Source organism: Trachymyrmex cornetzi, unplaced genomic scaffold, assembly GCF_001594075.2.
Source record: "Trachymyrmex cornetzi isolate Tcor2-1 unplaced genomic scaffold, Tcor1.1 scaffold99, whole genome shotgun sequence".
Taxonomy (NCBI): domain Eukaryota; kingdom Metazoa; phylum Arthropoda; class Insecta; order Hymenoptera; family Formicidae; genus Trachymyrmex; species Trachymyrmex cornetzi.
In genome coordinates, this window is record NW_017300343.1 from 3,726,709 (window position 1) to 3,742,313 (window position 15,605).

Consider the following 15,605-nt stretch of genomic DNA (forward strand, 5'->3'; position numbering starts at 1 on the left):
TTCAACGTAAACGTTAATTAATCCAATGTTTAAAATTCAACATCAGAAAAGAGATGACAAATATATGGCAATGTTTGTCGTGTAATATTCACTTTTACGCTCAAATTGGAACAGCTGATAAAAAATTAATCTTAATTTAGAATTATTTTAAACGAAACGATTTTATTCGTAATCATGTTCAAAATATCCACAAAACATTACATAAAGCATAAATTGTAGTGTACATTTGAAGGTGCCAAAAGATATCACTGTATTCTTACAGACACAAATGCACACAAGTACTTATAGATAGTATATATTATATATATATATTTACATCGATATCGTAGAAATTAAGAGACACAGTTACGTTACAAGCAATAACGTTTATACAGATACGGAAAAATGTTGATACGTACAATATACAACTATAATCAAAAAGCGTTTTACTTATTGGTCTCACAATAAAGTGTAATAGAAATACTCAATAATTGAAAAACAAATCGTCAAGATATTATTGCAAGAGATTTATTTTTTACAAAGGAAGACAGAATAGACGTGTCCTTAGTTATCAGAGACGCAATTCGTTAATCAGTTGATACCAACTAAAAGTAACATGACGTCAATAATATAATTTCACACTCGACAATGTAACTGTTATATAACATTACGTGTTACATTATATTTATAATATATTGTTGAGTGCAAAATTATATAACATTAGTGCTATATTATTTTTAGTCGGTGTCAATTGGGTACTAACATAAAAAATCTAAACTAACGATACCCAAAGATTATTAAAATTATTAAAGTGCGAGAGTACAACTGCTTAAATTTATTCAGTTGTTTTACACGATTGTAGATTTAGGAATTTAGTTTTATTTCTTACGAACAGAAGTGTCAGCTTATCCGTCTTTCCAGATTGGCGGACGATAACGCGTATCTCTCAAGTATTCTCGTTTTTAGGTGCATTGACCAACATTTTGAGAATTGACACCAGATGCGATGCATCTGCTCTACAATAAATATAAAGAAGAGTCCAGTAAATGATGAAACGAAGGAGGATTTTCTGACTCATCGAGACGGTTTATTTCTGCCGACGCTCTCTATTCATCGACACTCGTACTATGTACATATTCTAACTAGTCGCGTCGTCTAGTTAAATCTATTTTTATTTTATTTTTATTTTTTTGCAAAATTGTCGAATTTACACCAGTCTATCGTTCGTTCGCATAATCAATCCGGTCGTGTCACGAAGTAAGCGCATCATTCTTTCTTCCTCTTTTTTTTATGCTTCCTCTGTTTCTCGTACTGATAATCGCATCATCGCGGAACCACTTCCGAGGAAGGCCGACCAGTCTGATTTGCGCTTAGAGATCGAGCTGGTTATGACTCCGTAAGCTAAATTAGTCACGTTTTCTCGCTTGACTCGCCAACGATTATTATTAATCATAAATAAACGTAAACAAATAGTATACTTAAAGGAATCATCATGGTCATGGTCTACGATAATGAATAGTAATTTACTCGGAATAAAAAAAAAAAAACGATGCGTATCGATACATATGTTAATTATTGACTAAACTATGCGGAATAATTATATAAAACCATTATCGCACTAATGTAAATTAACAAACATTAAAAAATATGATAAATGATAAATAAAATACAGTGTTTTGAATAAAAAAATATTGCAGATATGATTATTAAAGTTTTTTGATATTAATTTAAAACACATTTTATGAGTATATTATTGAAATTTATTTGATAGCTATATTTCATAATTAATTTTAAGATGAAATACATTTCAAATTAAAATAAAAAACCAATAAAGTTTCTAATCTAAAAATATGTTTGGCAATTTTAAGATCATTCTGTACATTTTTGCTTAAATGCATTTAATTAAAATAATAATTGCAAATCTTTAAATTTATTCATGAGTAGTAAAGTAATAGTTAAATTAAAAAAATAAAAAATCAAAAAATTAAAAAATTAAATTAAAAGTTTTTTCTTGTTTCTTAGCATCTATTATACAGCGGGAACATGACATGTTTTGATATTCGCATTTATGAAGATGAGCTTAATTGCGTATATTAAGTTTAATAATATTTTAAATGGAAAAACCGCTAAAGGAAATTAAATCCGGCTATTTTTTTTTAAGACTGTCGTTTATCAGGAATCGTCGGATAACATGTGCCAGACATAGAGCGATTTACAAAACGAAGTATGACCAACAAAGAAGATTGGAAGATATTTATAAGCGGGGAAAGGAAACGGACCGGGCTTAAAGCTATCAGTACATGTACGTTGCACGAAACACGCGATAAGAATATTTTTTGTTGCCAATGAATGAGGTCACTAAGTAAAACGCTTGCGCGCATGAATTGTTGAATTTAAGACATTTAAATAAAATAATGCGTTTCACGCGATCGGAATCACTTTGCAGTTCCCAATCAAATGTGATTTTCGCGAGATCATTATAATATGATTCGTGCCAAATGTATTTCTGAGTATAACTTGACTTGCAAATTAAAACTTGAGAGAGAGAGAGAGAGAGAGAGAGAGAGAGAGAGAGAGAATCGGGAAGTATCTTTCTATAATTATACACGAGATCATAAAAATAGATATCTGATGTAGAGTGTATATTTAAATTTAGTTCACCTTTGTTTTGAAAATTTTATCCGTTCCTATCAAATTTCATTTGTTGCTCCTTTTCTGCAGGGCTGATCATTATTATCACTGAACGGACCGTTTTATTCTGTGAACAGTTGTCACAAAAAAATTATGTGCAGTTATAATTAAACTATAATAACGCGTGTATAGCATGCATATTATTATGCTCCATTATCTATTAAGTAAGCGATATTATAATTACAAATTGAAATTACAATTGAAATATAGCGTTTAAATTAAATTACTGAGATATTAATTTTGCCATTAATTAAAACTAATGTAAAATATTGATATATATTTTGGAGTATTATTTTTTATTAGTTAAAATTAAAATTTAATTAAATTTTATATAAAAACAGAAATAAGATAAAAAATTTTTAATTTACTCGAAGATCATTTTGTTCTGTATGCCACGACTACATCGCATACAGTATTTGTCAGAAACACAAATGATTATAGAGTGATGATTTGCGCAAATCACTTGTTTTAAAATATTATTTTGCGCAATGGTTTTATTCTTGCAAGGGAAAGGTGCATCGCATATTATGCAACGTCAATATATACCACTTACTCAGAATCGGGAGACCGCACTAGCAGTCTAATCGCGTTTGCGGGATAATCAACGAAATGCCCGCAAACCTGTCCCATACGCACGCTGCGAAACTTGCAATTACCATACAATTTCCTTGCGAAACATTTATCTTCCACCTGTTGTTCTTGTGACGTAGGCAGATTCAGGCCCAGTCCGATTGACAGGTTTACGTGCGTCATAGTCTAACTTCATTACTAGATAATTAAGTGCTTACGCGAGCAACGCGCGCAAAAGGTGATATTTAAAGAATCCTTTATATAACATTATTTTAAGAAGGTTAGTTTAATCTCATTTAGATTCAATAACAAAGTCTCTTTAATCTGTTACAATAGAATTTTATACGAAATTTCACATGTGTTTAACCTGTCATCTTACGTTCTCAGTAAATTAATTTTATTAGAATATATAATTGTACAATGTATAATTTTAAGATATTTAATTTAGAAACAATTTAAAATAAATTGATTTAAATTTTATTTAAAAATTAAAAAAAATTTATATTATTGAAAACAGTATATCGACAACAGATAAATTATTAAGAATAGATAAAAACCTATTTAAAACGTATATTTTCTTCAATTATCACATATTATATACAAATAAATAATACTATTAATTATAATCGGTTGTTTTTTTGTGTACAAATTTGAAACATATAGCAAAGTTGTATAGTAAAATGCCAATTAATAAACATCTTTATTATATAGTAAAATAGAATCATAGTTTTATAAAAAACAAAATTTTTTATAGATAGTTCTTATCAATAACATTTCTTCATGTGTTTATCTTTAATCTTTAAGTTACTCACAACGATTGTGTAATATGTCGGTTTTATTTTTGTTCCAAACATTTACAATTCGTAGAGAACGCATGACACTGCTCTTTGTCTATGCCATTTTATATTGTAGAATGTAGAACAAAATAATGCACATTTCAATCGAGTATTGCAATGTACAAAAATATCGCACGCATCTTCAATAAGATATGTCATGTATTTCGAATTAATGAAACAAATAAAATGTCAAGCAACAAAAATAAAAAGAATATTGAAGTTATATTGAAATGCAAAAATAAAATAACGCTAATATGTTATGCAAAGTGTAAACAATGTAAATATCATAGCGTAAACAATGTAAATCATAAGATATTAATCTTAAGACATGACAAGTTAGTCATATTGATTTGCTACTTTATAAAAAGTTTCTTCTCTTTGATTATAAATTTTGACGAAAATATAAGTTAAACACAGTGTTGTACAGTGAAAAAGAAATATTGACTAAATGTAAACGTATATTTATTTAATTTATAACTTTTTCATTTGGAGTAAATTATATTTATTTGCTGTAAACAAATATTTCGCTAGTACTATTGGAACAAATATTTATTAAAATTTAACAATTTTTTTCAACGTAAAGTATGAATAGAGCCGTAATAATATAACGGAAATACCCATTTCTTGGTAGTTATAGAAAGTAATTACTTATCTGTTACGAAATATTATTACATCACGACATTCTGTATTTTGCTTTAACAAACTGAGCAATAAAATGATGCAATCGAATCAGATGGATAATCTGCATGATTTTAGTGTTATCTGTTGAATTCATCGTATAATTGTTCATAAAGCGAGTAGGTCATATTGGGTACTAGGCTGTAAAATCTGGTTACTTTGCATGCTTTGCATTACAATATAAAATTAGGTTAAATATAAATGTGTTGTAAGAAGTAATTATTTTATATTTTATTGGTGATTGCGTTACAGTGCAAGAATGTGCGATGACTCTGACGTCAAGCAAAATAAAGTACAAATGCGGAATTGTTTTCATATTTAGAACTGAATGTCAGATATAGCTTTTACGGAAGCGACGTCATAGAAGAGAAGCAAGTTTAATAGGAAGTAAACTTTTTAAATTTAATTAATTTTTTCCATTGTTAATGTAGATGTGCTATAATTTTAATTAGGACTGTGTCTGAGTTGTCGTAATTGAGATTTGTCAAAAATAATATATCATACTCTTTATCATATCTCTCTCTCTCTCTCTCTCTCTCTCTTTCTGTAACTAAATTACGTTATCTACAATTACATAACGTAATTGTATTATCTATTATATTAGAGTATTTGATTTATCCATGCGCTTAATCAATCTTCTCCATTTATCTGCTAGTGAAAAGTAATCATTATTATTTTGCACGTTTTATGTTACTGGGTTATCATTTTATATATAGAATCGTTATATTTTTATTTATCCTATAATTTTTATTTATTTGGAAACATAAATATAGGTAAGAAATAATTATTTTTATAATCTTCAAATTCTATTGCCCGAATATCGTATTCAATTTTGAATCATTTTTGGAAAATTTTATTAACAATACAAATTGACACACACTTTCTAAAAGGCTAAAGCTTGTTGCTGTTAATATAAGTGTTCAGTAAACAAAATATTCTTCGTAAAATGAATGCTATGAGACACATAAACAAGGAATAACGTATTTACAGAAATCGTTTTTCCGCGTTATATTGCATGGTAATTCTTCTTTTTTTCTATTTTCATGTTATGTAATCTCTCATCGTTGCCGTAAAAGCATTAATAAAAGCATTAATAATCGATTTGATGCAATTATAATCGGAAATTTTGCGAATGTCATCTTGCTTTCCTGTAATCTGCCAACTATATTTCCGTATTTATCCTTATCGTATCCTTTGGCGTATACATAATATTTCACTGTCATGATACGAAATCGCTTAAGAAAGAAGTTTAATTCCTGAATTCGATGCCATTCATTTCACTCGAAGAGGCTATACCGTAACGGTTGTGTATTCAAGATGCAGATCGGTACAAAGTTAAGATTTAAATAAATGACTTCTACTCCGATTAACTTAAGCTATTAACTAACCAAGTAATACTTGTACTGTTAACATAAATAGAATTTATTTTTTCGTTTGTTTGATGTATACAAAGAAAACTTATATACAATAAATTACATATATATAGTTAGAAATTTTGCTATATTAAGCAATTTTATCAGTAAAAATAATTACAAATTATAAATTAGTCGGAGTTTGACGTTGATCAGGTATATTTTGACAGTGACAAACGTAGTAGAAACTTTATACATCGAATGGATTTGATGTCATGATCACGTATTCTTATCAAGAAATGAACATTGATGTCGGTTACAATCAGTTCTAACAGTCGGAGTAGACTTAGATGGCGTTTTTCTTTGAATAGTAAAACAGATTTTTGCGATTCTCTCTTGAAGCTATACTACTATGACTTTCCAAAGCATATGTAGACAGGTTGCAATGTGATATGACCGCAAGTTAAAGCTGTTTCGAATATATGAACAAAATATTGCTTTTATATATAAACTAATAACTAAAAAAATTCTCAGAATAGCATGTGGTACATATTAATAGAGGCCTATAGCATGAATTGCGCCGAAGACAGATTTTTTTTAGAATTAAATTAAATGTGCATATACTCGCGTGCACAAATAAAATTTTAATTTTTTTCTGACGAAATTGATATATTTAATTTATATTATAATACTAATATAATATATTATAATATATAAATACTTTATACTGAAAGTGCGATCAGAAATGTTATTTGAGATGTTAACACTCGAATTGCAATAAAGAAGTATATTATAGCATACATTATTTAAAATATTTATTAATTAATAGTAAAATTAAACTGTTAGAATTTTTTTGGTGAGTTTTAGATAGTTACAATTACCTGTACACATCACAGAAGCTTTCAGTAATATTGCTACAACATTTCCAATATTACTGCAATATTATTAAAATGTTATAGTGTTGCTGAAATTACTGGAATAAGCTGGACTATATAGACCAATTATATAGTTATAATTATAATTCAATAAAAAAAATACTACATATTATTAGATGGTGAACTTAATTTCTGCCGCTCGCTAAAGTACAAACTAAAGAGTGTCGACTCCAACGCTGATGAGTTTCGACGGTGAAGTCGCGTGTCTTTTGTAGTTTAGACGTTGCTGAAAGTGATTTAGTCTTCGCAGATTAGATTTCTCGACACCAAAGAGATTTTCCAATCGATTAAAAATAAACCGTGATAAGCTGTTTTTCGACAAGTGCTTCTTCACTACTTTGACCTCAAGAAAACCATAGTTGAAACGCATTATCTGAACACTTATTATCCGAAGTGTATGATGATGAAACTCCATCGAAAAGAACATGTAGAGTTTGATTTGAACGCTTCCGAAACGGATTTTGACGTGAGAGATAAAGAACGTCCCGGACAGCCGAAAAAAATTTGAAGATGTCGAGCAAAAATTGTTCGATGAGAATTCAGTTCATACGCTTTTAGAGTTGTCGAAAGTGTTAAATGTTACTCCAATGGCTATCTCAAAACGCTTGCATGCCATGGGAAAATTTCATAAGGAAGAGATATGGTTACTACATGAGTTGTCAGAAAATGCTATTTCGAATCGTTTGTCTATCGCGACTTCTTTGCTTGGCAGGCAAAGAAAAAAGAGTTTTTTGTGACGTATCGCGATTGGCAATAAAAAATGGATTTATTTTGATAATCCCAAGCGGAGGAAATTAGGGATAAGACCCAGACAATCATCCACTTTAACGCCGAAAAGGAATATTCACGAGCATAAGACCTTGCTCTGTATTTAATGGGACTAGGAGGGTGTGCTGTATTACGAGCTCTTGCATCCAAATGAAACCGTTACAGCTGATCGCTACCAACAGCAGTTATGCCGATTGAGTAACAAGTTGACGCAAAAAAGACCATCCGTAACCAACAATCGATATAAAGTCATTTTATTGCATGATAACACTCGATGGCATGTCGCGAAAAGCGTGAAGCAGACACTTCTAGAACTTGAATAGGAAGTTCTCCCGCATCCAGCGCACTCTCCAGACTTGGCACTGTCGGATTACCATCTTTTTCGGTCAATGCAACACGCACTTACGAACACACATTTCTCCAGTTACGAAGAAATCCAAAAATGGGTGGATGAATGGATTGCCTCGAAAGATACCGCGTTCTACCGTCGTGGGATTGCTGTTACCGAGAGATGGGAAAAAGTAATAGAAAATGGAGGAAATTACTTTAATTAAGATATTCATTTATCTTCTCTTCGAAATAAACCAATTTTGGAGACGAAAAAGACCGGCAGAAATTAAGTTTATCACCTATATGAGTTGTTTTACATATTTTAAGAGTTAATACATGCCTTTAATATATTAAAATCGCCGAGACCGAGTATTCTATTAAAACCGTTGAAGATGCCAATTTGGCTCCTTGCTCTCGGTTAGTGAAATGTTATATTTATTACTATTTTAATATATTATTTGCATTTAAAATTTATATATTGCTCAATATATATTTATATCATATATTTTTCCTCTATGTCTTCAGTTACAATAAAATACAGATAAAAAATTACCTAATCGCAATCTTCCGACGTCTTTCGGAGGTTAATCAACAAATGATAAATAAATGTATACATATATATATTAAAATATGTCTGTAATATAAAAGAATATATTCTTACGATAAAGTATCCATAGAATGATCACGATAAATAGTATCCTAGTTATTGTATCGATCCAATCCATTCTGAAACATTAAGGTAATATGTTAAATATTATTTTAAACTTGTTTTAGTAATACTTAAGGTTCTAATAAAATATTGAAGTAATCGATCATCCAGATGCAAAGCTGAAAATCTCAAAAATAATTGTTATATAATTGTCTGATTCACTTAGATAAATTAATTGCGAGGCATTTCCACGAGGAATATTGACATGAATTCGTCGAACTTCGGAAATCTGAAAGAGAGGAAAGGTTAAGACAAGCGTTTCCCCAGAGTATCAATCACGCTGATTACGCTAATTATAATCAGTTGACGTAGATTCTCGTCGTATTTTACAAGGAAAATTAACGGAATATTTAATAATAAAGCTGAGTCAGCATTACAATAGATAGATGATGCTAAGACAGTGAAGATAAGAATTGGATATACAGTTTGTATTATCATCCATCATGTGATGTTATAGTTATCAAATTTTAAAAAATTGAATGATAGATATAGAAGAAGAAAGAACATATTATCATCATGTGACTTTTCAAAATACGTAATTTTTAAATCACATATTGATTTGAAACAATCCGTTACGCGATTTACATATTTTAATCACATTATTTCGTCATCCAATTATATGACGTAGTTTTTTTCAGTAGAATGTTCTTTTATATTTTTACACATTGGCGTCTAAAATTGTTGGCATCAGTTTTATTACACAGTAACCTGAAAATTTGACATCTAAAGATGTTTGCGCATGTCAAGTGTAACTCGCATTCTTTCCCAGTCTAAGTGTTACACGCAGCTAGCAATAGCACTATTCGAGCGACATATAGAATATATGTTATACATTGGTTTTATGCTTGACCGAATCGAAAATATGTAACATACCGGTCAGCTTTAGTTTTTCCTCAAATCAACTTAATTAATAATATAACATGTGTAAGAATTTATATTATTCCTCAGGATTTTTAAAACTTTTGATTTAATTGTTTAAACATCTAACCGCTACAACTAGACGAAAAGTCTAACAAACAAACAGCTTTTCTGAGTAAAACTAAAATTAACAAATTTCTAAATATAGTTCTGTTGACGTTACAATTTATGAAAGCTGTCGAATTATATTTCTACTACGTTACGACCTAATTTCCAGCTGACAACACCACGATCGACCAAACAGCGCTGTGTGTACGTAACTTTGCAACATTACGCAATGCTATCTTTAATTTTCCATCTACTTATTAATTTTTCTATCTGCTTGGAATTATCTCCATTAACAGTTTTACTGTTAATTTCAATTTTATCATAATATAATTTTTTATGTTCCGTATGCAGTGCATTTTATGTTATGTTAAAATATTTAAGTGGCACGTGTTCAGTGTGATTGCAATTTTATAGTAAGTACGTCTAATCTTTTACTTTCAATTATTTGTGAAGAATGCGTCAGAAACACGAAACATTGCAGCGCTTCTTGATTAGTGTCTTGAAGAAAATTTGTGACAAAAACCGGATTTGAGAATATTCAAAGAGTTATTTAGTAAGTATCTATTTTCTATTTTATAATAAGAGATGTATTTCACCTTTTATAGTGATGTTTTGTTGCTTCTAAATCATCCATGCTTTCATTTAACAAATATATTTTTGCACCAATTATTCCGTCTCTGTGAATGAAGAATGGTGTAGAATATTAATGTAGATAAAATTTTATTACATTATAATTTATAACTAGGGGAGATCAGGGCAAGTTGTTACAATTTTTGATTAATAATTTTTTCCATACTAATGTATACATTTAAATTAATGAATACTTACGTATTGCTTTAAGTACATCTTTACTTAGATAGTCAATTTTTTTCTGATTTGTATCTATAGATCTGTTCAACTTGCTTACACTTTTTACACTCAGCCTATTCGCTTTCTTCCTTTTCAGTGCGAAATATATATCTATCTCATTTTAGATATAAAAAATATAAAAAAGTGTAAGCAAGTCGGATAGACCATATGTCTTTAAATACTGAAAATTAAAATTTTCTATCAGTAAGTAAATTCTAACAACTTACCCCACTGTGGGGTAAATTGTTATAGAGCTGGGGCAAATTGTTACATTTACAATATCACTTGAAATATATATGTATAAGCAAATTCAAGATTACAATGATATCAAACATGAAATATGTTATAAGGAATATTTATTTTATAATATGAAATTAAAAAAATATATTATTACAATAATTTGTTCTTTAATTAGTTATTAAAGTTAACGATGGAAAGTCATAAAATCAATATTACACGCATTTGTTGCTCTTCTCACAGATAGGTAGCCATCTCTAACTTTCTTTACCTCTATAGCATACGTTTTTACATTTACAGGTCCTCTGTTTGTCTTTTTTTTTGTAAGATTGCATCATTCCACAGATTTTTATAATTAACTAGATTGCTGATTCAATATGATAGAAAGAGATAAACCTGATTCCGAGCTGTCCTTGTTTCAGTTCACATATGCGTATGCGTTCTGTCTGTAAATATCGCATAAATTTGTGTGAAAACTAACGTTATTAATCCGTCTGATTTACACATTTGAGAGTGAATGAACACAAATATTGCGCTATCCAGCGCTATCTTCAAACATGGAGACAAAGTCGGCAATCTATTTATGGAAGTCTGTGCATCATTCTGTAGAAGCAAAAAATTGTTATCAATGGAGTAAGTTGTTACATTGTAACAACTTGCCCCAACCTTCTATTTTTTTTAATTCCAAAAAATACAAATCGAAAATCAGTACATATATCAATTCATACAAAATGTGTTATTATAATCAAATGTATATATAAAAGATATATACAAAAGGATAATCACCTGTGACTTATATGTACAATAACACAAGCAATTTATACAATGAAATATTTACTTTTAATAATGAAAATAAAAAAAATATACATAGCATCTTCTAGAGCTCAAATATGACAGCTAAACTAAGTGAAGAGTATCATAAGAATCACAAATTCTTATGAATACAAAAATTCATAAAAATGTGCTGCCACCTGTGGCAACTAAAAAAACTAACTGTAACAACTTATCCCGTGTAACAACTTGCCCTGATCTCCCCTATATAATTAAGTCGTACTCACTTAAAGAATTGAGATATATCGATAGTTTGGTAAAAGTATCCAAATTCTTTTGCATTCTCGGGGCTGAGGTTATCTACTATGTTTAACAATTTGTCATTGACAAATTTCCATTGATTCAACAAAAAATATGACAAAGCGCTGTTAGACACGTACACTTTTCTTTGTAATCTGAGCAAGCTACAAATATTGAATACATTACTAAATATTTAAATCTAGAAGAAGAAACTTACAACAGGTTTTATTTTACATATTGTATTTTATAATTTAATGTTAGGAAATAAAATATAATCCACTAACAATAAACGTTTAAAAAACATATTTCCCAAATATTTATTAATTGTTCTTCTTGGAAAATATTTTGTTCAAACGTCTGTTATTGGCAAAATTAAAATGCATGTATATCCGGAAATTTCTATTAAAAATTTTTTAACCATAATTTAATTGTAATAAGTTTGTATAAAAGTAAAATAAATTTTTATATATTTAAATAAAAATCTTACATTGGGCGCATACCAAATAATTTCATAACTCCATCCAAAAAAATTGCTGGTAAAATGTGCAATAATAACACCGATATGTAATATACGTAAAAATTTTTTGTTATTGTCGATCTTGGCTTCCAAAGTATATTTTCCAAAGGTACGTCCTTTGTAAAGCCAAGACCTGTGGTAACTATATTTTGCATGATCATAGGCTTTATATTATTGCCAGAACAGTTATAAACATCAGTTGTTTTGTCCTCACTAAAGCATAAAATGTGCTATGAGTTTCTATATAAATCGAATGTATATAATATTTCGATATTATCATTTTAGAATATAACACATTAAGGATTTAAGCTGTTTTATTTTATCGTAAGTGTCGCGCTTACGTTTTGATTCCACGTTTCCAAGCTGCAATTATTAAAGCTTTAATGACTGCATCAACTGGCATAAAATCGGAAATATTGTTAGGTTCACACCACAGCACTCGCAATATTCCTTTGCCTCCACCAACTAGCATGCCAACAGGCCCATTGAAATTGTCAATCCAACCTCGCACAGGTTCAATCGATGTTGATATGACTAAAATACAAAAAAGTAATTTGATATTTCTTTAATATCTATTTCCTACTGTATCAATTTCCTGTATAGTTTTATGTTAGCTTGTTTTTTAATTATATCTTAGTTCGTATATTTAACATAATGTGTTTAATATAAGATATATTAATAAATTACTTTATATTTTGCATTATCTAACATACACATTATATAAAAACTAAATATTTTGTTATTATATAGAGTATAGAGTATATTTATTATATAGAGTATCTGATAATTTTATATCTATTATTTCTCGTGAGCAGATAAAGCGTAAAACAAAACAAAAAAATCTTTTACCATAAAAATGCATTCATACGATTTAATAACAAATAAATAGCAATGAAGAAAAGGCAACCCAGCATTACGTGATATTACATTGCAATACTTGTGCGGAGAGACACTAAGGAGTTCTTACAATCGCGAATACGTAATGCTAGACTTGTTCTTGTTACTGTGAATCGTGTGGATACATGCTCATTTGCAAATCTTTGTTAATTAATTTTTTATTTATTATTGAGAAACTCAATGATATTGGCTATAAAAATGATCAAAAAGGTTGTAACAATTAACTAATTCCGATTCTTTTTACACATATACACATAATAATTAATTTAGGACAGAAAGTATCAAAGGTATTTTTATGTTCTTTTTTAACAAAACACACAATAATAATTATTTACATTTTTTTACAGATATAAAATTAATTCTAACAAAAACATTAAATCAGGAATTTGATTAACATAAAAATAAATTTATATATTATATAAACAAATGCAAGTAATGAGTAAAAGAATAGGTGTATTAGCATTACGTACGCACCGATCGAAGGCCTAATGAGTGCACAAGGCAATGATTTGGAATAATCGCTTATCACTTGCTCAGCCAATCTTTTAGTAAAAGTATAAGTGTTTGGCATTGTTGCTAGAGTTCTGTAAATAAACGTGAATGTTTATTTTAAAAGTGACAATATGATATATATCGTCCTCTATAAAGCTTACTTTGCTGTTAATATATCAAGAACGTGTCCGTCGATGGATTCGACAATCTCTATCATTTTTTTCCAGTCAAATTCTGAAGGATATAAAATCTCGTTTACTACAGGTTTGTCAATTTGCGAGTACGTTGTACTAACGTGCAACAGAACCTTGAATTATATATTAAATATTAAGATACTGTTAATATATTGAAAATTTATTTTGAGACAGTAGACACATTCTTAATTAGTACGCTTCGTATTTATGTTTATTTGCACAAAATTATTATAATAAATATTATAATAAATTTGATTTTAAACAAAATAGTAAATACTTACTTTCAATTTTTTCATTTTTTCGGCTAAGACACAAATATCACGTGTTGATCTAGTATTATTGAAAACCGCTTCTTTGAGTCCTTCATCAAATCTGACGCTAGCGGCAACGTGGAAAATTATGGATACTCTGTCAATTAAAATATCACGATCTACGGCTAGCAATCCTAAATTTTTAGCAGCTACATCTCCTATTATGGGGATGATTTTGTCAAAACTGGATGGTTGTTTGCTTCGTAGTTTGTCGAATAACTTGTTATTTAACATTTTTTTAATCCTATCATCAACGCTTAGTCCCTTTTTTGACCTTATCAATATAAATATTTCTTCTATATCGGGACAAGATCGCAGAAGCTTTTCAATAAGCGCTTTCCCCAAGAAACCAGTGGCACCGGTTATAAAAATACTACAGCCAGAATAAAAGGCTGGAATATACACATTTGCCGCATTATTTTCCATTTTTAAACGTAACAGAAGTATAATCAATAAAGTATATAAAAATGGCAAATAAACAGTAGTAAAAAAAGAGAAAATGTGATTTAAATGTGGATAAATTTAATAAAAATTCACTTTGTAACACGGCACGAAATCACAACACTTTATCTTCAAGACACGGCAAACATATGAATGAGTCTAATAAGAAATTAAATACAGGAAATGACATAGAATGTGTCTAGTGATAATGATATTCTTGAAAGTTCAAAGAGTAAGGTTCTCCATATTTATATATTAATTTCCATATATTGTAAGCTTTGTGGTTCTTTTAATAAAAGATTGGAAAATAATCTTATAATGTCATATATATATAATAGCAATACGTTTGATACACTCTGTGCATAACTTTGCATAAAAGTTTTCTTTGAAGTCATGAAAAACATATGCCTCGAAAAAAATTTGTTATGCATAAATATATATCTATAAATATATATAATACATCTAAACATACATAAATATATATAATTATATGTAAAGTGTATACATGATCATACATTCTTCTTTCTTTTGTAAAATTATATACTGTTTAATATAAGAAAAATAATAATAATGAGAAAACAAAAAATAATTAAAAGGATAATTTTTATATATTGTTTCTTTTAGAAAAAATCAAATTTAGAGAAAAATATAAAAAAGTTGCTCATACATAATTATAAATAAAGTATTATATGTAATTATGTATGAGCAATTCTTCTATATTTTTCCAAACTTGTTTATCAATTTTACCAAACTTATCTACATACAATATCGATTGTTGTGTA

The 15,605-nt window shown here is 28.8% G+C and overlaps 1 protein-coding gene across 1 annotated transcript; it reads right to left on the reverse strand.

The window, feature by feature from the left end:
- Positions 1-884: 884 nt before the first annotated feature.
- On the reverse strand, positions 885-14,854 carry LOC108770069 (fatty acyl-CoA reductase 1). Its single transcript, XM_018521364.1, is given in 10 exon segments — positions 885-943; positions 946-990; positions 8,801-8,865; positions 10,411-10,491; positions 11,959-12,135; positions 12,459-12,701; positions 12,830-13,022; positions 13,860-13,969; positions 14,039-14,184; positions 14,353-14,854. Coding segments are annotated over 10 exon segments (1,575 nt in total). The 5' UTR covers positions 14,809-14,854.
- Positions 14,855-15,605: the final 751 nt, after the last annotated feature.